The 24,609-nt window shown below is 41.9% G+C and overlaps 1 protein-coding gene across 4 annotated transcripts; it reads left to right on the top strand.

Annotated features, from left to right (window-relative positions):
• On the top strand, window positions 1-21,796 carry OC90 (otoconin 90). Of its 4 annotated transcripts, XM_064703611.1 has the most exons (16): window positions 1-43; window positions 1,504-1,505; window positions 3,769-3,838; window positions 4,045-4,104; window positions 4,358-4,532; window positions 7,117-7,229; window positions 8,631-8,759; window positions 10,779-10,820; window positions 11,177-11,233; window positions 14,410-14,460; window positions 14,764-14,820; window positions 16,681-16,830; window positions 17,187-17,276; window positions 18,848-19,022; window positions 20,044-20,150; window positions 21,112-21,796. In XM_064703611.1, the coding sequence occupies exons 1-16, from the start codon at window positions 1-3 to the stop codon at window positions 21,432-21,434; spliced, it is 1,644 nt and encodes a 547-aa protein (XP_064559681.1). In that variant the 3' UTR covers window positions 21,435-21,796. The 4 variants fall into 4 exon arrangements, with proteins under 4 accessions (XP_064559681.1, XP_064559679.1, XP_064559678.1 ...); XM_064703609.1 differs by lacking the exons at window positions 1-43; window positions 1,504-1,505; window positions 3,769-3,838; window positions 4,045-4,104; window positions 4,358-4,532 and adding an exon at window positions 4,815-5,140 and having other exon boundaries at window positions 10,782-10,820; XM_064703608.1 differs by lacking the exons at window positions 1-43; window positions 1,504-1,505; window positions 3,769-3,838; window positions 4,045-4,104; window positions 4,358-4,532 and adding an exon at window positions 4,815-5,140.
• Window positions 21,797-24,609: the final 2,813 nt, after the last annotated feature.

The following is a 24,609-nucleotide window of genomic DNA, read 5'->3' as shown; positions in this document are numbered from 1 at the left end:
ATGATTGTAATGCTGCTGGTGTCTATGTCCATGGTGGTGTATAGTGGTAAGTGGCAATGTATTTTTATGATGACTTGACATTATGTCAAAATACTGGTTTAAGTATGAGCATTTAGAAACAGTCCCTTAGAAACACACCTGCCCTCTGCTCAAATTTTGGTGTTCAACACCCAAGTGCACTTGAAGACATTTCTTTATGAAGTGCTTATAAAATATTTTTCTCACAACTTGTAGTGAAGCAACAAAATAAGTACTGGGGTTAAAAATACAACCAAAAATTTGCAATTTCTTTTTGCTAGTACTTTGTCATTATTTAAGCCATTAAGACTCCAAATTTATAAGTTCCATATAAAGAGATTCTACTCATTAAATGCATTTGAATTATCTTAATTCTCCAAACTGTTCAGTACATCCTGAAATAGATCCCATGTCCACCTAAAGCTCCTCTTTTGAATTTTGGTATGAATAGCTTTTCCTTCATATAACTCTTTGGATTTTATTGTCATGACTGAATGAACTTCCCTGAGTCAGGGATGGACAAACATCTCAAATTTCTGCAGTCTCTGCTTTGTGTAGAAGTGTCAGTGAGAGTTATGATGTGCAAGTGAAGAAAAGGACTCTTAGAAGGTCTGTCACCATTTCTGGCCAATCCATGGGGATATTATTTCTAAAGGGAAGAGGAAACTCAGGACCCCAGCATAGAAAATTCTGCACTGACCTTCATCAGCTTCACCAGTTTCTTCTCCTCTGAGGGGTTGCTTGCATTGCAGTTCAGAAATTAAACAGGTCTAACACAAAGCATGCAGGCTAAAACTATGAAGCTGAACCTTAAGACTCCTACTATATAGAGAGAAATCAGAGAGAATATTCACATTTCCCACTGCAGTGATAGCAAATGCCCAAATATCTGCACTATCTATTTATTTTAAAAATATATATTTTTATATTGATATTGCATTCAAAAATATCTGTATAGACATATATTCTTCTGACAAAACATTTGAAAAAAGTCCCCCAAACCTTAAAATACTGTGCAGCAGTGTTTAGATTCTTTCCCTTTAGCTAAATACAATGAGAACATGAATATTTAAAGTGTTACCACGTTTAGGTTTGGGAAGGATTGATTGATATTTCTTTGGGATTTATTCTGCTGATCTCTGCTTTGAGAGTGAAGCAAATATCTGTGCATGAAAGAGCATCTTTGAGAGGAATTAATGTGATTTTCCTTGAATAAATCAAATAGTTTGGGTTTGCTGCACCCTGATTTTTTCTGGCATAGTCAAGGTTTTTGCTTCCCAAGGATTATAATGCATCCATGCCCTGATTTAGGACATTTCAGTGAGCCATGGCTGAAAAAGACAACTGGAGGTGCAGTGATGATTTTTTGATGGAATTTTTTTGTACAACATTTCAGAAAACTGTTGTCAGGTAGGAAAATCACAGATGCAGTCCAGAAACAATTTTTTTGTGTAACAGAATATTAAAAGAAATTTCATGGATAAGGTGTACAATGGGAAAGCCCAAGAGCTGATGTATCATACAGGCATCTCCTTAAAATGTACTGAATTTTTTAACAGGTTTTGGAGAGAGGTGAGACAAGTTGGCATCCCCAGGGTCTTCTGAGATTTGAAGGATTGATTTTTGTAGTGAAATCTTTCACTGCCTCTACTGGGAATTACATAGGACAGTGTTTCCAAATACATGTACCAAAAGAAGAAAAGAGAATAATTACTCCAGAAAGTATTTTCTCCTTGTTCCTCCCACCCCCAATTAAACAAAAGTAAGCAATCTTGTAAGCAAACATTGGTTCATTGATCTTGACTTGGTGACAAATAAAAAAGCTTTTCTCTGTAATTATAGGATTAGAAGAGCCAATGATTTACCACAGTGCTAAGAAGACATTCCTCTCCAGGGGAACTTCAAACATTTATGTGTTAATTGGGTGTCCACAGTTCTGTTTGCCCAGAAGAACCAATAGCAAGGGAAGGATAGTGGAGCAATCACAGTTCCAGTAGCCCTGGAATATGGTTTTGTCAATTTTCTCCTCTGACACATTTCAACTCTATGGAATTTTCCTGTTTTCCAAACATTTTGCTGAAAGAACCAGATGATTAATGGCTCTTCTTCAACACTTAGTTTGAGCTGTGGTGTTGTGCAGTGTGTCAAACCTGGCTCCAGCTGCACGTGACAGAACCTGGCCCAGGTGATGTTTGTCATTGCAGAGGAAATACAGGCTTTAAGCCAGAAAATAAGGGTTAGTTTTTCTCTAGCAAGCATGTGTACAAATATAGCATTCAATGCTGGTTTTCTTCAAGGCAAGCCATTATTTTGCCTGAAGCTGAATTCCTCATGACAATGAGGCTTTTAACAGACTTGTTACAGTTCTGTGAAAAGATCAGCCTTTATTTAGGAGACTTTTTCTGGTTTGTGAAAAGCAATTTTCTCCCCTTAGTCCTGCTGCAGAGAAGGACACTTTTGATGGATTACTCTTTATCTAAAAGCTTCTCATTGTGACCAAGAATTTCAGGAAAAAGAATAACACAAGAGAGGAAGAACCTCTTCCTGGCTCACTCAATCCTATACCCATATTCTGCAACTGAACTTGAGAAATTAATTGCTGGGAGGATATGACTATTACCATGAAAATCTTGTTCACATCACAAAGTTGTGGACATCCTGAGAAAGCACTTATATATGATATTTAAAAAAAAAGGAAAATCCTATTTTTCTTAATGCTTTACTAAGCATAGAGTTAAGCCTCCTGTCTAAAAACTCCATTACTCTGCTTTACTCTTTTACACCTATATTTATTGCAGGAAAATGTAACAGATGAGCAAGACAACTGTCAGCTCTTTCCCAGAATCTTTTCAGACAAAAAGGACAGCTTTCCTAATGCCAGTTATTCTGAGACATAAGTTATGCCATGAATTTAACACCATGGGCTTTTTCAGTTTTAAATATATAGATTCTTGAGACAGCAAATACACTTTACTTACTACATTTTTTAAAAAGACAAGATTAAATAAATCCAAAGTAATACACAGTCTTCTGAAATCATGCAGAGGAAAAAAAAAAACAGGTTAAAAATGGGAAGGTAGAGAACAAATGTTAGATTTTACTCTAATTCAGAATTTGGCCAACTGAAAGAATGGAAGTGTTGAAAATACATCAAATATACCATGTCATCTTCAAAAGGAAGAAAAGATAATTAAGTTGAAATATGAAGTTACAGGAAGAGAGACAATGAGGCAATAAGGCAAGAGGCCAAGATTGACTTAGAAAAACCAGATCACTTTAAATAACCCTGCTTCACATTATAGCACAGGGTTACAGAGTGCTTGGGACATAGGTGGACGCTAAAACAATTTTATATAATTCTACTAATTTGTCCCTGAAAGGGCAACTATTCAGAGGAGAACAGGAAGACAAGGGTTAGCTCATCCCCAGCAGCAATTCCTGCTCAACAGAAACTGGGTTTTGAATTGAAGTACACACCAGTACACCCCAGTCCACACCAGTACAATTCTGGGCTTCCCAGAGTGGGGTGGAGATGAGCAAGTACTTCACATCTTTGATAAATCAGTTTACCAGTGTATGAAGATATCCAAAATGCATGCAGTGTGTCATAATGAAATATATGTTGCTGGTTAATTGTGATCTTTTGGTTTTTTTTTTTTTGTTGTTTGGTTTTTTGTTTTGTTGTTGTTGTTGTTTGCTTTTCGGTTTTTTTACATTTAAACCTTTTTCTTCTCAAATTTATTTGCTGAGGTAGGTGGCCAAGAACTGGAGCCACCACCATTCCTGCCAGAGCTGCTTAACACACCTGAAAGAATCTTGAGTAAGAAAGGTTTAATCTTTACTTTCTGCAATATTGCATGGCAGTGGGAATCCTTGTACTCCAGAGGCATCACAGGGAAGTGTGAGCAAATAGCCAGGGACTCATCTCAAAATGGTTTAACAACTGAAGTGAGACTAGGGGAAGGCTGGTAGGGGAAGAAAAAAAAATTAAAGTAAGCATTGTTTGTTTGCTTTTTTTTCATTTAGACAATGCCACACTCTTCAATGGAGTCTTTCAAAATGTGGAAAGCGTTGCATTATTTTTTGGTACGTACCTGTTCCAATTGTACTTTAGCTATGAATAGAAATTCTGTGAGGTTTGTTTTTATATATTTATTAAGATGAAACAGTGATTTTTGTGGATGCAGATCTCCCCAAAGGCCACTGTAACACCAAGCACTGCTGAGTGCCAAGCACTGCCCAATGTTCCTGCCTGGTCTGGGCTCTGTGCTCATGCAAACATCACCCACACCTGCCTCACCTCCACTGACCAGGTGCTTTATGGTTGTTTTCCTTCCAGACTGCCTGGGCTCTCACTTCACCTGGTTACAGTCCATCTTCACCAACTTCCCTGCCCTTCTCAACTTTGTGAACAGAATGAAGTGTGTCACTGGGTTTTGCCCCAGGGATTTTGAGGACTACGGATGCTCTTGCCGGTTTGAGATGGAAGGGCTCCCCGTGGATGAAGCTGATGAGTAAGTCACACCCATGAGAGGTCCTTTTCTGCCCTGACTGGCAAGAAATGCCCTCCTGCTCTGATTACCCAAAGCATAACACCTGTATAAATTATTTAGAAACTAATAAAAAGATAGATTTATTTGGGGGTAAGTAAGACCCACACCATCTGGCTCTAGTGAGAGAAAATGTAATCTCAGGCCAGGACAATCAAATAGTTGTTTAATTATATCAGCAGGAGATGGGAAAGGAAATTCAAAGAGAATCAAGATACATCCATGTCTGTGAAAAAAATGGGTTTTCCAACAGTGTAATGTATTCATTCCCTGCGTGAAGACAGCAATGGCTCAGAAAGGGCTAAGCCTATAGATAGGTGGAAATTAATCCATCCACTCTGCAGCATGGGATGGCTGGGAAAATGGAGATCTAACCCTGCTACTGGAAATAAGCCATGGAACCTCTCTGTGAAAGGTTTTCTGAACAATTGTGATGACATCCTGAAATGGGAGCCTGAGTCAGTTCAATGGATTGATACCCCAGAGATGAGCACCTGGGCTCTTGCTTCACTCAGCTCCATTTTAGTGCAGAGCAGCACAAACCCAGAGACTGCAGAAACATCCATCAGCAGGTTTGTCCTGAGAATCACCCACACAGCCAGTTTGTGTTTACAAATTGTTGTGCAGCCCTGGGGTGAGGTTTCCCTATCAGCACAGGATTCCTACTGCCATGTGCAGCAAACAGAGACTGAATTATTGTTTTGCCACTGACAAGAGATGTGCTCTTGCTTCAAGGGGGCCTCCAAACCAGTGGCTTGCCTGTTTCTCCCACAGAGAGTTCCCACAGATTTTTTTTTCACAGATTTTATTTCTTAGAAAATAGTTTTGCAAATCTTGGGGCTTGCCTGTGCCATTTCTGTGCAATAGAAAAGGACTCAGTGCCTCACAGCAGGTTTTTAAGGCATGGGGAAGTATTAGTGCCTGTGAGAGCAACCTTTTCCCATTTCCCAGAGTAGCCCATGGTCATATCTAAATTAGGAGCCTCCACAGACTTTGTCAAAGAGAAGAACGCCCAGAAGACAGTCCATGCCTTGCAATGACAGGGAAACAATCTCTTCCCTGCTTGCAAACGGAAACTAACTGAATTTTTAGATTGACTGTTGCAGTAAATATTGATGTAATCATGAATCTCTGAACAAACAAGAAGTGCAGAGAGTTTGTGCTAGATTTCTTATGCAGTTAGAGGAGCTTTTAGAAGCTGACACCTCACTATACCTCAGGTAGAGTCAGAGGACTGTTGAGACATCACCAGTCAGGTGTTCAAAACCCTGTTCCTGGTGGAGCTCACAGATTTCAGCCTCATCCCTGGAACAAGGCACAGTAGAATTTGTGGTGCAGAGGAGCCATCAGGCATTTCTGCTGAATGCTATTTGCCTTCACATTTTTTGGATATATTCCTTGGACTCCTTCTCTGGTTGTGAAGACAAATAAAGTATTGTGATAATTATTTATTAATACAGTCAGTGATTAAATATGAAATTCTTTCTAAATAGAGGAGGTGAAAAAGTGGAAGTGCATGTGTAGCATGTGCAGAAGGGCTCCCTAGAAGGGAGCCTGGCAAGGAGCAGGTGCCAGCCTACCTGGCAGCAGATGCTGGGTTTGGATGTTCATGTTGTCCTTGCCTTTTCAACATTGTCCAGGACAAATGCAACTCAATAGCGGAGGTGTGTTTTGAGTCCATTTCTCTGAAATGAGGGTATTTCAATCTGAATCTAACAGCAAGACTGTTTAATCTATGTAACAATTTTACCTGGGATAAATGGTGACTGTTTTATGTGGAGTTTCATTTAGAGCTGATGTCAATGCACAGAGATGTTGTGTAGATTATTTATCTGTACAAAGAGCTGGAGAGAGGAGAGGACTGAAGAAGAACTTGTTGGTTTAGTTGACTTTTTATTGCTACTCAAAGCTGAAGTGGTCCTGTAGGCAATTTGAGTTTGGCAGGACAGCAAGGATGCAGGAAAACACAAGGTTTCTGACTGCCTGTGATGTATAGTGGAAGGAGAAAACTGTTTTACTCCAGAGTTAGAAAAATATTTTGTGGCCCTTTTCCACGGCTAAATGGTGCATTTCAATTGTGATGTTGCATAGAAGTACAAGAAATGGAGGATAAAGCTGTGTGTATTTACATAGTCCAATGAGACACAGGAATTCACATTGCAGAGCATTAACCCTCCATGAGTGCCCAGTTCAGTTTAGTTCTCCAAATCTGCAGTGAGGAAGGTTGGGACAGGACTGGATCCAAGATCTCTAGGGCTGACTTGTGGGGCTTTGCTTTTCAGTGAGCTGACAGTGCTGAGGGGAAGTATTTGTGCACTGGCAGTGGATTTCTTATATGAAGTGTCTGCAAAGTCCTTGCAAGCACCTGGGAACCACACCAGACAGAAATGTTTGGTCACCCACAGCAGGCAGACCTGCTCCCACCGTTCAGTTTTGCATGCAGCCATGGTTATCCTGCCTCTCTGACTCAGGGAAAGGCAGCACTCAGCCTTTCTTTTGTCTGGGATCAAACTGAATGTTTTGACCTCTCTGTTATTTCCTCTTTAAGATGCTGCTTTCAGCACCGCAGATGCTACGAGGAAGCGCTGGAGATGGAGTGCACGTGGGACCCATCAAAGATCTCTGCAGATGCCAGCTGCTCTACTAAAAACCTGACCTGTGGTGAGATTGACCTGTCAAAAGAGCTTGACACTGGAGCTTCACCAGAAGTTTATTCTGGTCTACCCACCAGGAGTCATAGACAAATTAATCACTTCACTTCCCAGAGCTCCTCCAACAGGCAGCCTCTTCCTGGGCTTTCCCTTACTTTGCAAGACCACTAAGCATTGCTGGAGATGTCTGCACACATCAGAAATGCAGCAGATGCTGAGGAGAGACCTGACAAACAATCTTCTTTTGAGGCATCAAGGCCTGATTTTTCTGCACTTTGAGGGATCAAATTTTTTGTTCTGAGGGTCACACACACTCCTCAGCTACAGCTCTGTCACCAGTGAGGGCAGAGATTGTGTGTTATAACAGGAGATATTCCATGCAATGCTGGTACAAGCCTGACAAGAGTGGGGTTCTTTAATGCCTAATAACATGTAAAATAATTTTTCATCTAGTTTTGGCTCTCAGAAAAGACTAAATGCTAGAACATGGTTTGAGGATACCAGCAAAGAGGAGCAGAATTCCCAAACTAATACCCTTACATCCTATTTATGCAACAATCTGATCCATCTTCCATTTCTTGTTTCAAATTAAAACCATTTTTTTTATTTAGGCCAATCTCTAATTGCCCAAGTGCATTTAAGCATTAATAATGCTTTTTAAGCTCTTTCTGTATAGTCCCCATCACAAATACAAAATAGAAGTGTGACAGCTATGAAAGGTCAATGTTTTCTTAAATTCTGAAAGGTAGGAAATTTTGAAGAGGGAAAACAGTATTTCTTGGGAAAATGTTTCATATCCTTTGTGTTTGGAGGAAATTTTTAACTTTGAGGGCAGTAAGGCACTGACACGAGTTGCCCAGAGAAGTTGTGGATATCTCATCCCTGGAAGTGTTCAAGGGCAGGCTGGATGGGGCTTTGAGCAACCTGTGCTAGTGGAAGATGTCCCTGCCCATGGCAGGGGGTGGAATGACATGAGGTTTAACACACCTTTCAGTCCAAACTGTTCTAAGGTTCTCTGATTCTGTATAAGGAGCAAATCACCTATCCATGAAAGGCTTGAATTGTGGACTCTTGGAGTTAGGAGGAATATTTTGATGCAGTCTGTGAAATTTTAAATGCAGCATCTGCTGGATTAAGTTTTCCATGGAAGAATAGAGCCTTGCTCTGTAGTCCTCAATACTCTGCAGACACAACCAAAGAGGCAATAATTTATTGCCAGCCATGCCAGGCTAGATCAACTGGTGTTTAAAGCAAGAGTTGGACTATGAAGCTTGTCCATGTTTTGCATGGAGAAGCACAGTATAAATAGGTTTGGACTAACAAAATACAGACACAAACCTTAGGAGGAAAAAGCAGAAAGTGGAGAGGATTTTTCAATGGTGTCTTGTTTGGATTTTTGTTTTATTTCCAGAGTCTGTGGATCCCTGTGAACAGTTCCTCTGCACCTGTGACAAAGATGCCATTGAATGCTTTGTGGATGCCCAGATCAACTCCTCCCTGAATGGGCTGGATGTCTCCTTCTGCCCATCTCCAGTTACAGGTAATAACAGGGATCCGACCGAGTGCCTCCTCCTGCCAGATTTTCTGCTGGCACCAAATGTGACCCAACAAGAATGAAGCAGGAGCTGGGTGCTTTCCTGCCATAAACCTGGTCTCAGTTTCATGTGTCCTGTCCATTTACTGCTACTTGGGTGAGTACCAGGAGAGAAGGTGGTGGCAGACAGGAGAGGCCTCTGGGCTGGGGAAGGGGCTGGAGGCCATGAGGAAAGAGGAGAAGGCTTGGGGGGATCTTTTTGCAGTTCTCAGTGAAATAAACACGGGCAAGAGACCTTTCTCATTTTTAATGCCTTTATTAAAAGTGATCAGCTTGGGTGGGGAGAACCGATGGGTCCGCGCTCACGCTGCCGCTGCTCCCAGGAATGACTCAGAGGAGGAAAAGTGCAGCTTTGTCCACTGGTCTGTGGGCAGAGCTGGGGGTTATATCCTCACCAGAGCATCAGGAGATTCTCTAATTTTCTGGTTTAACATTTGACACCCTCTGTCCAGCTGACATCCTTTAGGTTAGGGTGAGGGACTTAGCAGACACTGGATTCCATTCCTCACCACTAGACATCACTTTGATTCATCAATTTTGTGTTGGGTCATTGTTTTTAGGGGTTTTTGGCTAGGTTTGGTGAGTGGCCTCTCCCATTGCATGCTGGTTCCAAGGTCATTTGCATGCCGACTCAATGTCCCTTCCTCTTCACTGTCTGGGTGCCATCCTCCAGGAAGCAGCATGGTGTCAATCAACAAAAGGGGAATTCTTAACCATCAAGGATAGGTAGTTAACAAAGAGGACAGGTGATTACAATAACAAACAGTTAGAACTCCACCCTGGCAGCAACTGGCCCAACCTGTGAACTCTGCAACCTTTTAAAAAAATGGGCAGTTTTTCTACTCATAACACTCAGTACTGAGTGGGGTGTGCAGAGAAGATGCAGATCTTCCTGGAGGCGCCCAGGGTGCAAGGAACACAACTCCAACTGGGAAATTCCAGTTAGATGTGAAGAATTTTTTTCCTTCAGGAAGCTTCTGCCACCTGGAATCAATGAATGATACTTGTGGTGATGTCACTAGCAGGAAATGCTGAAATTATTGCTAACCCAAATCTTCCCTTAAACCATTCAAAATCTGACTGGAAAAGCAAAATAGGCTTACTCGGTTCAGTTACTTGGTTTCTATTCTGGAGGGCAAAAACCCTGCAAAGGATGAAGGGAGGTTTATCCCCATGGTCACACACTGATCTCTGCTCTGCAGCTGAAATCACAACTCTGCAAGACCAAATGCCTGCCCCATGGGAGCAGGCCTGGATTAAAAACTTCATTCATATGGATTGCAACCAGAGCATGGCAGGGGCAGGAGCTCTGGGTTCCCAAGCTGAGGGAGAGGTGAAAATCAGCATTAGCTTTTCTAATACTTTGGGTCACAGTCACTGCCTCCAGTGCTAAGGACAGACAGACACACACCTGAATCACAGCCTGGAGTGCACACCCTCCTGAATGCATCAAGGGAGAAGAAAATGCCCCAGGAAGGTTTGCATCAAAGCCAGCTTGTGTCTTTTTTAAGACAGTAATCTTCTACTGGGATCAGATTTCCCTGATATATAGTATGGTAGATCCAACACACTAAAGGTAAAGGGGAAATTGTTCTTTGCTAACAGGAAAATCATGCTGATTTTATCACTGCTGATAAAGACAGATTCCATTTGAGTTCACTGGATGCCTCTGCTAATATTAGGTGCATGAAACATTTTCACTTAATGTTCACACATATTATAATCCTTCTGTGTAGCTGTTTTGTCCAGTTCTGACTTTGGAAAAAAAAAATCCCTATCTGATGAATCCATAGGCAAAGGATTGTGGTAGGTTCTTTATTACAGAGAGAAAACTGAGTGAAATGGGCGTGTATTTGACTAAATCTTTAATAGGAATACATTCAATGGGCTCCTGATTTGTGCAGTTCAGATTAAACAGTGAAAAAATCCCCTTCTCACACTTTATGAGAGACTTTTCTCTTTCAGAAGCAACCAGCAAGAGAGAGCTGACAACACGACACATGGAGGGTAGGTCACCTCTGCAATTCTTGTCTGGAATGTATTAAATTGAGACCAGCTTATACTCAGAAAAATAAGCTGAAGAAATGGGAATTTAAAGAATGCTGACTGCCAGCCAATTCCTCTTGTTGAGGTTGAAACTCTTTGGGATTATTTATTTATTATTATACTACATGTAGCTCAATAGAATTTAGTATCAGCAGGGTATAAATACTAAAGTAATATTTTAATACTGTTGCTGTAGTTAGAATAATATTTAGAAATAAGTTCCTTTTTTATGACTCTGGTCATGTTATTCCAGGATACAGTCTAAGGAACATCCTAAGCCATGAGTTTCTGGAGTAAATTTTTTTTTCTTTTTGCAGCATTAGTTCATCAAGAGAATGATGAAACACTGGCTGTGACTGCATCTATGGAAGAAGGTTTGCAACTCAGAATGAACAAAGCCCTGCTTGCAGCTCTCAACAGCTGAGAAAATACAATACATTTGCTTTCTTTCTGCCCTTCTAAAAGGAGTGCTGTAAAACTAGATGTAATGTTTTGGTGATGGAGTTCAGGATTGAATGAGAAGGTGCAATTTTTCAATTTGTGCATGTAATGTGTTTAACCAGTGTTTACAGTGAGTTTCCCAAGGGCTGAGAATGAATGCTCTACAACAAAACCTGTTTTCATCAAAACAACATTTTTTCCCTCGGAACACAGGCTGGAGCAGGTGAGCTCTTTGGCAGAGATGCCCTCTGTGGTAGCCAGCCACTGGACCCACAGCCAATTGCATATTTTTATCTTGAAAAGATATTGAATTAAGATCAAGCAGTAGCACGAGGAAATTCTGAGCATGGTTTGTGCCAATGAGCCACCAGTTTGGTGTTTTATTTACTTGTAACAAAGAGATCCAGGCTGAAACCCCCTCACTTTGGAGCCTCCTTGGTGAGTCTAAACAAGGCCGAGTGGTTGTCATGGAAGCCTTCTTTTTTATTTTTTTTTCTGCTACAATCAATGGTTGTCTTATGAGGAGTGGGTACTTGCAAAACCTCACTGCTGCAGTGAGAATCTGTTTTCTTCTTGCCTACATGAGGATCAAGCCATTCAGTTTGATCCCCAGACAGAGGAAAGGCTCAGTGCTGCCTTTCCCTGAGTCAGAGTGAAAGGATACCCATGGCTGCGTGCAAAACTCCATGCTGGGAGCAGGTCTGCCTGCTGTGGGTGACCAAACATTTCTGTCCTGCCACACAAGAGGTCAGGGACAGAAGCACCAATGCCCTTGGTAGCTCTGGGACGGCCAAGATATGAAGGAGAGAGGAAGACCAGTCTTGGACTCTTACCCAGTTTAGCACTTTTGTTTTGTGGCTCCATCACAAGCAAAGCCACACTGCTGTTAAGGGAGAAGTGGCACCAGAGCAGTTTGGAGAATGGCCTGGGGATGCTGGTGGGTGCACAGCTACCTCAGTAGGAGCCAGTGAGTGCCCAGGTGGCCCAGAAGGCCAAAGGCACCTTGGCCTGTGCCCCCAGAAGGCCAATGGCACCTTGGCCTGTGCCCCCAGAAGGTCAATGGCACCTTGGCCTGTGCCAGCAGCAGAGTGAGCAGCAGGACCAGGGCAGTGATCACCCCTCAGCACCAGGAGGCCGCACCCCGAGTGCTGTGCTCAGCTCTGGGCCCCTCACTTAAAAAAGGACATTGTGGGGCTGGGTTGTGTCCACAGAAGGGCAACAAGGCTCATGGGAGGACAAGAGAACATTTCTTATGAGGAGTGGCAGAGGCAGATGGGTATGTTTGGTATCGAGAAGAGCAGGCTCAGGGGAACCTCACTGCTCTCCAAAACCACCTGACAGGAGGGTGTGGTGAGGTAGGGGTTGGTCTCTTCTGCTGTGCCTGCAGGGAAACAATCAGAGGAAATGTTTTTAAGATGAGATAGGGCAGATTCAGATGAGTCATTAATAAGAATTTTTCCACTGTTCAGGTGCTCAGAATGGCTGCCTAGGGAGGTGCTGGAGTCACCACCCCTGGAGGTGTTTAGGAGGAGTTTGGATCTGGCACTGTGCAATGTGGTTTGGTGGTTTAGGGGTTACAGGGGCAGGGCTGACAGCTGGATTGGGTGATCTGAAGGTCTCTTCCTACCTTGGTGATTCCATGATTCTCTGTTCATAGAGCCCAAATCTGCCAAGCATAGAAGCAACATGCACTGACATGTGCAACCAGGCCACTGCTTAACCCAGAAAATCACAGAGGGGTTTGTGTTAGAAGGGCCCTTAAAGATCATCTCATTCCAAATCTCCTGCTGTGGGCAGGGACCTTTCCACCAAACCAGCTTGCACAGGGAGAGGTGGAAAGCTGGATTTGAGAATCTGATTTAAAGCTTTAGTGTGCTCCTCTGTGTGTGCCATTGCCCTAAGTGTGAATCTGGAATAATGAAAACCACATGGACTTTTTTTTTCTTTTTAAAAAACAATGTTTCTGACATGTAAAGGTTTGTAGGTTTATTTGGTTTTTATATTTTTAAATAGCAACACATGCACAAGTGTAGGTACCTGAAAAGGCTTTATGCTGAGTATAAGTTCTGGCTGTTCCTTCATAGTTCTCCTGGATTATCAAGGTAGTTTTTTACAACATTTTTCATTCTCACCTAGCAGCAGCTCCAGTGTTGGTTCATGTTTTTCTATCTGCTTCTGGGCCACTTTGTAATAGAAAACAGAACTCCTGAAGGAATGAGAGCACCTGTATTTGCACTTCTGAAGCAATGTTTTATTTCCTGAAAAAACAACTACTCCTGCTCCCTAATGAGGCACAGTCCATCATAAGGTTCCAAGAACAAAAACCTGTATTAGAAATTTTAAAAAGCTGAAAAAAATGTCGATTCAATGTAGTTCTATTCTGTCTTTGAAGGAAGCAATTGGAGAACCACTTACTATTTAACCAGTTGTCTTCCTCTTTAAGCCCAAAGAATCTTCAACATTGTCAACTGTGGAAGCTTCATTAAACCAAAGCTAAGTATCATTGAGAAACTCATTCAAAGGATTTAACAAGTTATTCTTCACATCACGACATCCTAACAACACAGAAAAAAAAAAAGTGGAGATGATTTTTTAGATCATTTGATAGCTATTTTTATAATTTACCAAAAGGCAGCTGACAAAAGAAAATCATTTTGTCAGGGCAAGAAAACAAGTTAGAGGTCAGGGAATTATTTGGACTTATGGCAGCCCATCCATACCTGACTCTCAGTGCAGGCAAACATAAGGTGCTCACAAGGAGCCCAGCATCCTTCTGTGCACAACACTGGGATGCCAGACCTAACCCTGTTTAGTCTATTTGTCAAAGAGACTTAATATTGAATTTCCCAAATCAGCCTTATTTACACTTCTTTCCTAGAATCACAGAATCCTGTGTAAGTGCTATGTAATTATTTGCATGCAATGAGATTAATTTATGAGTATCCCTTTGTATGTAACCATCAATACACCGCTGAGAAAAATAGTCAAATGTCTCTCCATGCTATGTCTGTATCTTCCTGTTTCCAGAAAAAGCTCTTCTCAGCAGCCTGACTGTCCATAACTATGCTGGCAAAGTGTTTCCTGAGTTCATATTTTCTGTTTTCAACAGTGGTTTCTTTTGAGCCCCGTGACAGAGTCTTGGCAACTTCCAAAGCCAGAGGTAAGAGTCATTAAATTTTGTTGACAAATTTGGCACTCTTGACTACAGGTGAAGATGGATTTTCATTTGTGAAGCTCTGTGGTGTCACAGTCAAAAATCTTCAGCACAGGATTTCTGGATAATATTTCTTCTGCTGACTTGCACATCCTTCAGCAAAACTCTTTGCTTCTCCTAATTACCGTCTTTATAAATCCAGGCTGTTTGGTTAAGCTTTATAATGCTTTAAGTCAAAGTAATTTCAGAAATGCATGTCAGAAATTCAGCTGGCAGGTCAGTACCATGATGCCTCTGTTTTTTGTACAGTTACCTCAAGGGACCACAGAGGCACAGCTCCTGCTCCCCCCATCCTCTCAATTAAAGGTCAGTGACCCTCAGTTTTCCTCTTTCTTTGACTGACACAGCAATTCTTCATCTAAAAGCATCACAGTTAAAACTCTGTACATGTTGGCAACAGGGCTGCCAGAGAAATTTAGATCAGGGTCAGATAGAAGATACACAACCAATAAAACCTGAGAAGCATTAGCTGTTCCTTGCCTCCAGCCACTCATTTGCACTCCTAATCCAAGTGTTTCTGAAAGCCTCTTCACATAAGGTTTAATGATATAATGGTTGTTTCTGTAAATTACATTCGCAGCATCTGCTGCCAGGAGGGTTTATTTTGATTTTGCCTCCTCCTTTATTATAGATAATTTCATGGAACTCTCTCCCAGTGTAAAACCTGTTCCAGCTTTTGCAGGTGTCTGTGCTTTGAGCACAGCCTCACCAGTAGGCACAGCTGAAAATGGAGCACCTTGGTAGATCTGGAAGTTTCCTCTGGCCCCTTTTATGTAGAAAGATTATCCAGGCAGGCTGAAATCCACCAGCAAAATGTCAGAGAAAACTGCATATGGAGAGTAGAGAGCAGTCATTTTTGACTCTGATTACACTGTCTGAACAATGTCCCTGTCTCCCACCCCAATGGATTCAGTACTGCTGTACTAAGCACTGGTCAAAATCCCCAAATGCTCCCCTACATTAACTGAATGCACCAGAAGATCTGTGTATTGTGTTGCAGGTCTGCATGGCTCCCAGGAGATTATTTGTGATATCTATTCTTAGCTAAGTGTAGAATTTCCCAAACTCTGGTTTTATTTTTTACATCCAGCAGGAATCACTTTCATTTCAACATTTCACTGCCAAACAAAGCAGCATTAAAATGTGCACCATGCTGGGCTATTAAAACCAGTGTGTGACTATTGATCCCTTTCTGCCACCTTTCATGGGCTTTGCTGTGTTCTTAGCAGTGCTTTAATTTCTTTTAATCTCTTCTCTCATCCTGTGACAGGTTATTTTCAACACATATTAAAACCAGAACATCAGAGCGACAAGCTTAATGAATTTGAGTTTAGTCCAATCAATAAATTCACGCAAAGAATTCAAAAAGAAAGCTTTAAAATATGAAAATACATGCCCATTAGTATTTTAAAAGTATTTCTTTTGTGAAATGCCACATGGTTCACATTGACATTTAGAAAAGGAAATTAAACCATTGGATAAATGTTTTAATTTAAAAAATTAGTTTATATTAAAAAAGGTTTAAAAAGTAATAATAATATTTTAAGTACCTCTAAATTCAACAAAACATTCCTGATCAACAGTAAAATGTCAGATAATCTAAAAACAAATACCAAATTAATTTTTAGGATAAAAAATCTCCTGAAAAGCATTAACTTTCAATTTATTTTCCCCTCAATATTTCCTTGTGGTTACAACCCAGAAAACCCTTCCATCACCCAGTTCTGCATCAATCAAATAATTTCTTCTTTCACTGATGTTACTCTCAGTTGTAGAAACTTCAGGTAAACAGACACTTTTAAAGCAATTTACTCAGCAAATGACATCTCACTTGTACTTTATCTCTCAGTACAGCTGACTAAGCAGCAAATATGATTCTCAGCACCTGGAAAAGCTCTTTGTCTCTCTAAAAAAAAACCCCAAACAATCAGCAGTTAAATTGGATATAGTTAAGCACAGTCCTTTCTTCTGAAAGGCAAGAGATGTGCATAAATGACCAGTGTGGATAATCTGCTTTTCCAATTTTCCTCTCAGACACTCCTTCTCTGTGACCATCAATTCTCACTGGTTCTGCCTGAGGATATTACTCTCACCAGCTATCTAAAATTAAAATCTTGCTGTTTATTTTCTATTTCTTCTTCTGCTTTCTTTTTTCTGCTTATTCAGAAGCAGATGGATTTATGGAAGCTTTGGTCTCAGTGGAAGAGATAACCACCTCCCCAGCCTCATTCCCAGGAGACAGTAACTCAATGCAAGTCAAAATTGTCTCCACCAACAGGAGTCCTGCAGGCACACCTGCAAGGACAAAAGCAAAAGGCAAGTGAAAAATTAATTACACTTTCTCTAATTTAGAGCACTCCCCTATTCCTGTTTACAGCTATGTGAGGAGCCAGCATTTTTCATGGATATGTAGAATGAAAGTATTTTATTATTTAAATCTGGAGGTTGTGTACAACACAGGAAGAATAGCACTGACTGCCCTGGAAAGAGAAGCCCTCTGCCACCTGACCAGGAAAGCTTAACTAACCACTAATAAACAGCCTCCCACTAAGAATGAACACATTTTAGGAGACTGCAGTTGATAATAGTTTGGAATATGGACTTTTGGACACACTCCTGAAGAAGAGTTATTCTACCTTCACAAGTGTAACCTATGCATTTGCCTTCTCCAGAGACAAGCCCTGCAAAGGGTGGCCTGAGCACAGCTTCCTCTGGCAGAACTCTGCAGCTGGGACTATCTGAGAGGGCACCTGCAGGAAAAGGTAAATAAAGGGCTTTTTCCCCATTACCTCTGATGAAATATTCAGCAACCTCTATATTAAAAACAGGTATGTATTACACATAAATATTATAGCTATTTTAAACCAGTTAAACACATATGTATTGGTACTTAGAAGAAGAGGAGGTGGAGACATCTGCAAAAGCTTCCATCACTTTAATCTCTTCTGCCAGTATGCTGTCAGCAACACTTATAAAAACTACTAATTATTAGCTTGTAAGGAAATTTTTTTTCATATAGTGCAGATCTAAAATGAGCTCAGGGAATTTTTCTCTCTGCTTTTCTTTATTGGAAGTAATTTAATCACATCTCGAAGTTGCTTTGTTTTATAAGCAGCAGCAGCAATAGGAATTTTCCTGTTCTTCATTCTGACCTTTTGCCACAGTCTTGCCAGTCAGACTTTTTCTCACCATTTCTGATTCTGTTCCAATTCCCGCTCAGGGATCCCAGCGATCCTAAGATATTTTAGACCGGTCCTGGCTAAAAATTCACACTCAAGGACTGTCTCATCCATCTTTTTAGGGTTCCCAATGGAGAGAAGCAGCCCTGCAACTGGAAAAGAGCAGAAGAATCAACCCCACCTTTCACTAAAATGGAAAATACAATTTTAAAATACCAGCTTTTAGAGAGCACAGATCAATTCCCTGAGCCTGTGGTTTATTCAGGGATTTAACATGAATGAATCAAGACCCAGGAAGGCACATGGGCAGAATTTCCTGTTGGAAACAGTAATCCAGGATTGACCCTGAGAGGGGCAGGGAATCAAACTAGAGCTGCAGAGGGGGAGAAGGGATTACTTGTGGGAGAAGGGAGGATGCAGAGGGAACAGAAGCTCTCCCTCCCTCCTTCTCCTGCATCAGCCTCTTACATCCTTTCCCCAGCAAAGTCCCAGAACAGGTCCCTTTGATGTCTTCTTCCTGATATGGAATGTTGTGTTTTTTCAAACCTTATGAATAATTCCCATAATATCAATTGTTCCTGAGTAGAGGGAGCCACAGACACATTAGGATTAGGATTTGGTGATGCCAAACCCTCAGCAGAACAATAGCTATTACAACAGATCACTCCTGCATTTGGCCCAGGGGCCAAATTGGATTATATTTCAAATTATATTTTAATAAAATATTGTTTCCTTCAGCAAAACATGGTCATTGCCCTGCTATCACTGTGGAAGCACAAGAGGTTAGGACTGTATTTTCCAAATCAGCAAGACATAAACCACTGAATACTCAGCTGAGTTTGAATATTCCAAAAGAAAAATTAACCTATGAAAGATTGCAAAGAACTGCTAAGTATTCTCATTGCAGTCCAATTTGACTTGTATGTTCTATCTTCATAGGAATCTCTCTCCCCTTTAAACTGCCTTGCCCTTTTGCTGTCTTGCTCAGTTAGCAGTACTCTAAGAGCCATAATTCATAGACTGAAGCAGTAATTTAGAGGTGGTCAAATGTTGTCCTTCAAAGTTTCTGATAGCTCTGGAAACACTTCTACCTTCACAAGAGAGCCCTCAAGCAGTGAGAATGTGATGTGTCAAATAACACATTTGCTTTGCAGTGTGCGAGCGATTGACCTTTCTGCAAGAGAGAGGACGTGGAAGAGTGCAGAGGGAGCTGCCCCAGCTTGGAGAAATGCTGTTCTGCTTAACTGGGAGATGCCCAGAGGAATTTGAGTCCTATGGCTGCTATTGTGGCCAAGAGGGAAGAGGAGATCCCGCTGATGCACTGGACAGGTGAGGGCTCCTCTGTGTGTGCCATTACCTGTGGGTGGTACTGTGGTGCCCATGGACCAAGGAAGATCAGTACAACATTTTCTGGGCATTGTACAGCTATGGAGCAGTAGTCAGGGCACATCCTGGGGAAAAAAAATCCACTTAAGTACATAAAACACAAAATACTCTCATGTGACTAAACCACATTCTATTGTTGTGGCAATGTTTTGGAGAGGACTTACTAACTCCACATAAGAAAGGAGAATGATGAGAGGTGAGCAGAGCAGGAGGAGGAGGATATCAAAGGGATGAGGATAAGGGTCACTTGGCTCAGAAGTGGCTTGAAAAGTGACTTATGAAGAGAAGAATTAACATCCACCCAGGGCACACTGTCCTCCAGAAGGGAACAAAGCTGAAGTAGAGTTCTGTCAAAGCTGGAGCCAAGTTCTGTCAGAGCTGAAGCTAAGAGCCAGCAGGGCTGACCATGAGGGGCAATGCAGACAATTCCACAAATAAAAACACCTCTGTGAGTGCTGTATTTACAGCTAAAAACCTCCTTCTCTGAGGAAGTTAATAACAGTTGGGGCACATCGGGTCCAAGCAGAGCACACTCCTTTTTCCTGCACTCATACACAAACAAGACAGCCCAGGAATGAAAAATTTGATTAAATGATGGCATGATCTGGGTATCATGATGCTATTTTCAGATTTCTAGCCAAGATTTGAACACTGGAAGACACTTTTCATGGCAGACTAGGTAAATTACAATTGTAATTATGTGTCTTGAATTTAAAATACACCCCTCTTTAAACACATGACATGAAAAGACTTAGGAAGAGGAAAGTGAAAATAGGAACAATTACAGGAAGAAGGTGGGAACAGCTTGGGTTGTTTTTTGTTCTTCATAGGAAAAAACATTCCAGGGTATGAAAACTAAAATTTTTTTGTTTTAATGGGCACTGAAAATAAACACAAAGAATTGTGAGAGTTCTGGGATTCAGGAAGAGTAAGTATTTTCCATTGATTTCTACTCTTTATTTAGATGCTGCTTCTCTCATCACTGCTGTATGGAGCAAGTTAAGAAACTTGGATGTCATGCAGAAATAAATTTGAGATCTGAAGTTGTATGTTTTGATCACACACCAAAATGTAAGCTTGTGTGAGAGGAAACTCTCATGTCCTGATGACTGTATCAACATGATAGACTGATGACACTATGACAGAGCTGCTAGAGCTGAGTATGGAGACAGAAATATTTAGCTTACAAAAAATTAGCAATGTTTACTATAAATTTAAACTTTTTTCCTAGTTGAGACAAAGGTTATTACACTGCTGTGTATGTGAGCAGTAATGTGGCCTCTGCCGGGTTTCGGGGTGTCCCCAGCAGGCTGCAGTGGATCCGGATAGCGCAGTCCTGTTTGGAACAGACTGTCCCAGTTCCCAAGCAGTCCCCAGCCACTGGCTGCCTTAGCCAGGTTAAGTGATATCAGCTCTAGTGATTATCAGGTCATTTGTGATTTCAGCTCTCTGCTTGCTAGGTGCCTAGGCAGATGCAGAGAAAGGAGAAGGCTGTATGAGGTTCCACAGGAGTCTTTATTGAATATTCTGTGAATGTTCTCAGGGACAGCTCTTCTGCTGAGCTGGGGAAAAGTAAGGGTTTTATAGGATACAGGGGTTTTAGAAAGTGACCTGTAGTTTTACAGAGAGATAAGCAAGGGTCTGAGGGGGAAAAAGGGGCTTCTAAGGTCCAGTCATCATGACTAGGCATTTTGTATCTTAGACTGCTGAACGCCATGGGGGCATTGCAGGATCTAAGCCTGCTACAGACCAGGTCAGGCTGAGAAACTTACATTCAGACATTTTATAGTTATGGTACGAAGTCAGCTACTTGTGTCTTTACATTCACAAATTCAACTAAAGCCTGCAGAACCTTCCACTGCCCAGCACCTTGGTGCCAGGCTTTTGTTTAGGTAATTAATGGTGATTTTGGAGACTAAAATTCATGGCAGATTTGAAAATTTTATTCTCAAAACCTCATCTATCCGTGGCAAATTATACAAGAAGTAAGTTCAACAGCTTTCAAAGGTGAATTGTGAAATTTCTCTTTCAGGCATTGGCCAGAGCACGTGCGAGAAGCTCCTCTGTGCCTGTGACGCGGCCGCAGCCGAGTGCATGGCCTCTGCTGCCTTCAACGCCAGCCTGAAGCTGCCCCACGGGCAGGGCTGCCGGGAGGAGAAGCTCTCCTGCCCAGGGGACTCTGCTGAAAGGGCTCCAGCAGGCACCCAGACAGGCTCCCAAACAGGCACAGGAGCTTCCAGCTCCGAGGAGAGCAGTGAGGAGGAAGGAGCCCGGCGGGGCGGATTGCGGAGAGCCAGGAGAGGGACGTGGCGGCACATGGGGAATGTCAGAACTGGGGGGCACGAGGGCAGATAACCCTGAGGGCAGAACACCACCCACCTCCAGGGGCTTGGCAAGGGCCAGGACAGCAGCCAGGCACTGAACACCTGCCCTCCTCATCCTCTGCACGCTGCCTCACACTCTCCAGCACACAAATGACATAATCATAGACTAGGATTAGGTGTTAGGCTGTATCAACTCCTTACTGTGGGGAGGTCAGCACTATGGAGCATCTGTCTAGGTCAGATATTACCTTAAATAATTATTTGTCAGTGTTCTATATAACTTCACTTGATTTTTTAATGTAAAAACTGTTATGATCAGACTGACTTTTGTTAACTGTGTACTTGGTTCAGACTGGATCTTGCTGATAGTGTCCAAGTTTTCCAAGTTTTTAATTAAACCAACCTGCAACTACTCCAACTCCCTCTGTGGACATTTTTCCTTTACTGAGCTTAGCAGGAAACACCCAGAAGCAAAGCTAAAGTAATTGCATGAAAGTTCCTTTGTTCATTCCTGTCTATAGCTGTGTGTGACTCCTTTCTGAGGGCAACAGGTCCAAAATGCTGGACTGAGCTTCCTCTTAGGGAAGCCTCTTCCTTCTCTGGGGCCCAAGTTAAGGACATGAGCAGGAAACTTTCCAGCCTGGTACAGCCCTTGGACTGTTACTCTTCCATGTTGGGGTGATGAAGTCACAATGTGCAGTCCAAGGATGATCAAAAGAGACTTCACCACCTTGGAATGGCTGATAGGAAATGTGGAGCATAGGTCATTTTTCCCCCTATCCTTGCAGGAACAGACAGACTCAGTCTATCAGTACCTGGCCCCATGGCTGGGGTCACAGCCAGAATTTGGGGTTTTGTGGTAATAGGATCATCAGCACAACACCAGAGCTGTTTGTGTCAGATGGGATTCACATTTCTCACATGGGCAAGAGGGTCTTTGCTCATAAGATATCAGGGCTGACTGACAGGCTTTAAAACAGACTTGAAGGGAGAGAGGTCAGGCCATGACAAACCTCTGAAGATCCCTTCCAACCCAACCCATTCTATGATTCTATGACTCACCAACACTTAATAGAACCAAAAATGATGCTGCAAACTTCCCAGTGATTCATTCAGCTGCTCTGAAAGGCATGGATTTCTTCTCCATCATCTTGTTCTACAGGACTGAACTGTGTCACCAAAGTACTCCCACAGACCAATGACTGTAGCATGTATCCCTAAAATCCAATGACATTATCCCTGTACCCTCATGCTGGGTGCAGAGATGCTGCCTGTGTTCTTCCAGATCCTGCAGCAGTTCACTGAACCCCAGCATGTGATCCTGTGCGAACTGAACAGTGTGAGAAGAGCAGGTGAAAATGCCTGGGAATGTTCTTTGATGAGCAGTTTATATTGGATAAACTTCTGGCTGGTGATACACCCCCTTTTTCCTATTAAAAGTGCAAAGGATTACTACATTTAAAAACCCCCCAAACAAACAAACAACCAAACATTATCACCCCCCCTCCCCAACAAAGCACAAACAAACAAATCCCACCACACAAACTCCCAAAATAAACCCCAAAGTTATTTAGTCACGTGAAACCCTCTGGATCTGAGTGGCTACACCTTCAGCCCTAGTGAAAAAACTTTCTTTAACAGGTCAAATAAGTGATGTGAAAAATTCTATTTGCAGACAAAATTTTAATTAACTCCCCCTTTATGCTGTACAGAAAAAGGACATCTCAGAACTGAAGCAAATTGCTAACACTGCAAAATGCCCATTTTTGTCCTATGCTGAGGATGAGATCTGCATTACACTGCAACTTTTATCAGCTTTTATTATAGGGATGAAAAACTATTTTAATTTCACAGAATTTATAAATAAATATTGCAATAAGAAAGTGAGACAAATTATAAGCTGAAATATGGAAAACTGGCCTGTAAGCAGGTGAATGAATTGCACTGCAGAGCTGCAATAACATCAGTTCATCTCTTTGACAAGAGTGGTGCTGCTGCTCTGAACACCTCACCTTAAAATAAACTCCCATTCCTTTCTGCTAATTATGACTACCTTCATGGTTATGCAAACATTCACTCAACTATGCTGAATTTTCTGACTGCAGAGATAGGGATGGATCATTTAGTCAATCAGGTAAAAGAGAAATAACAAAATAAATATGCTTTTGTTCAGGCAATTTGTCATTAATTCCTTTGCGCTTTTTTCCCCAGTAACTCTATTTCAGGAAGAGTTTAACACTCAAGTTGTGCCCTAATTACTACCACATGAATTGTGATGATAAAGTGAAGTCTTAAATAATCTAGTCGTGATTAGCTACATTTATTCATAATCAGAGATCATTGCTAAAATAATTTAAAAAATGACAAGCAGATAAAAAAGAAACATTTAGCATAGCTTTTTTCTTTCTCATTCTCATAGTCTCTTTACACCATATTTTTCATAGGCTTGGGGCACAGCTGGCCAAAACCTACATGTTTCCCAAAAGCAGACAACTAATTTATTAACAACTAATCTACAAACATTTCCTACTTCAATATTTTAACTTTTTAATCATTGAATTCTTAGCCTGCCTCATGGGCACCAACTCCTTTCATTAGACCAGGTTGCTCAAAGCCCCTTCTAACCTGGCCATGAACACTTCCAGGGATGAGGCAGCCACAGCTTCTGTGGGCAGAGTACCTCACCTCCCTCACAGGAAAGAACTTTCTAACATCTAAAATTAGATCTAAACACACTCTTTCAATCTGGAGCCATTCTTTCTTGTCTTATCTGCATGCCCTTGCCCAAAGTCCTCTTCAGCTCTCCTGAATCCCCTTTAGGAACTACAAAGTGCTATCATGTCTCCCCAGAGCCAGGGGAAGTCATGTTCCTCCAGGATTAACAGCCCCAACTCTGTCCTCACAGCAGAGATGCTCCAGCTCCTTGACCAACTTTGTGGCCTCCTCTGGAGAAGTGAACATCTTTCTTGTTTTGGGGGCTGCAGAGTAGGATGCAGGACCTCAGGTGGGGTCTCCCAGGGGCAGAGCAGAGGGGACAATCCCCTTTCCTGCCCTGCTGCCCATGGGGCACCGGGTGCTGCCCATGGGGCACCGGGTGCAGCCCAGGACACATTTAGTTTCTGGGCTGCATCCAGAGCACACTGCTGGGACTTGCTGAGCTTCTCACCCACCAACACCCCCAAGTCCTCCCCAGGGCTGCTCTCATT

Source organism: Zonotrichia leucophrys, chromosome 2 (genome assembly GCF_028769735.1).
Source record: "Zonotrichia leucophrys gambelii isolate GWCS_2022_RI chromosome 2, RI_Zleu_2.0, whole genome shotgun sequence".
Classification (NCBI taxonomy): domain Eukaryota; kingdom Metazoa; phylum Chordata; class Aves; order Passeriformes; family Passerellidae; genus Zonotrichia; species Zonotrichia leucophrys.
The sequence above is the reverse complement of the archived record's forward strand: the minus strand, read 5'-3'. Positions and strand labels throughout refer to the sequence as shown.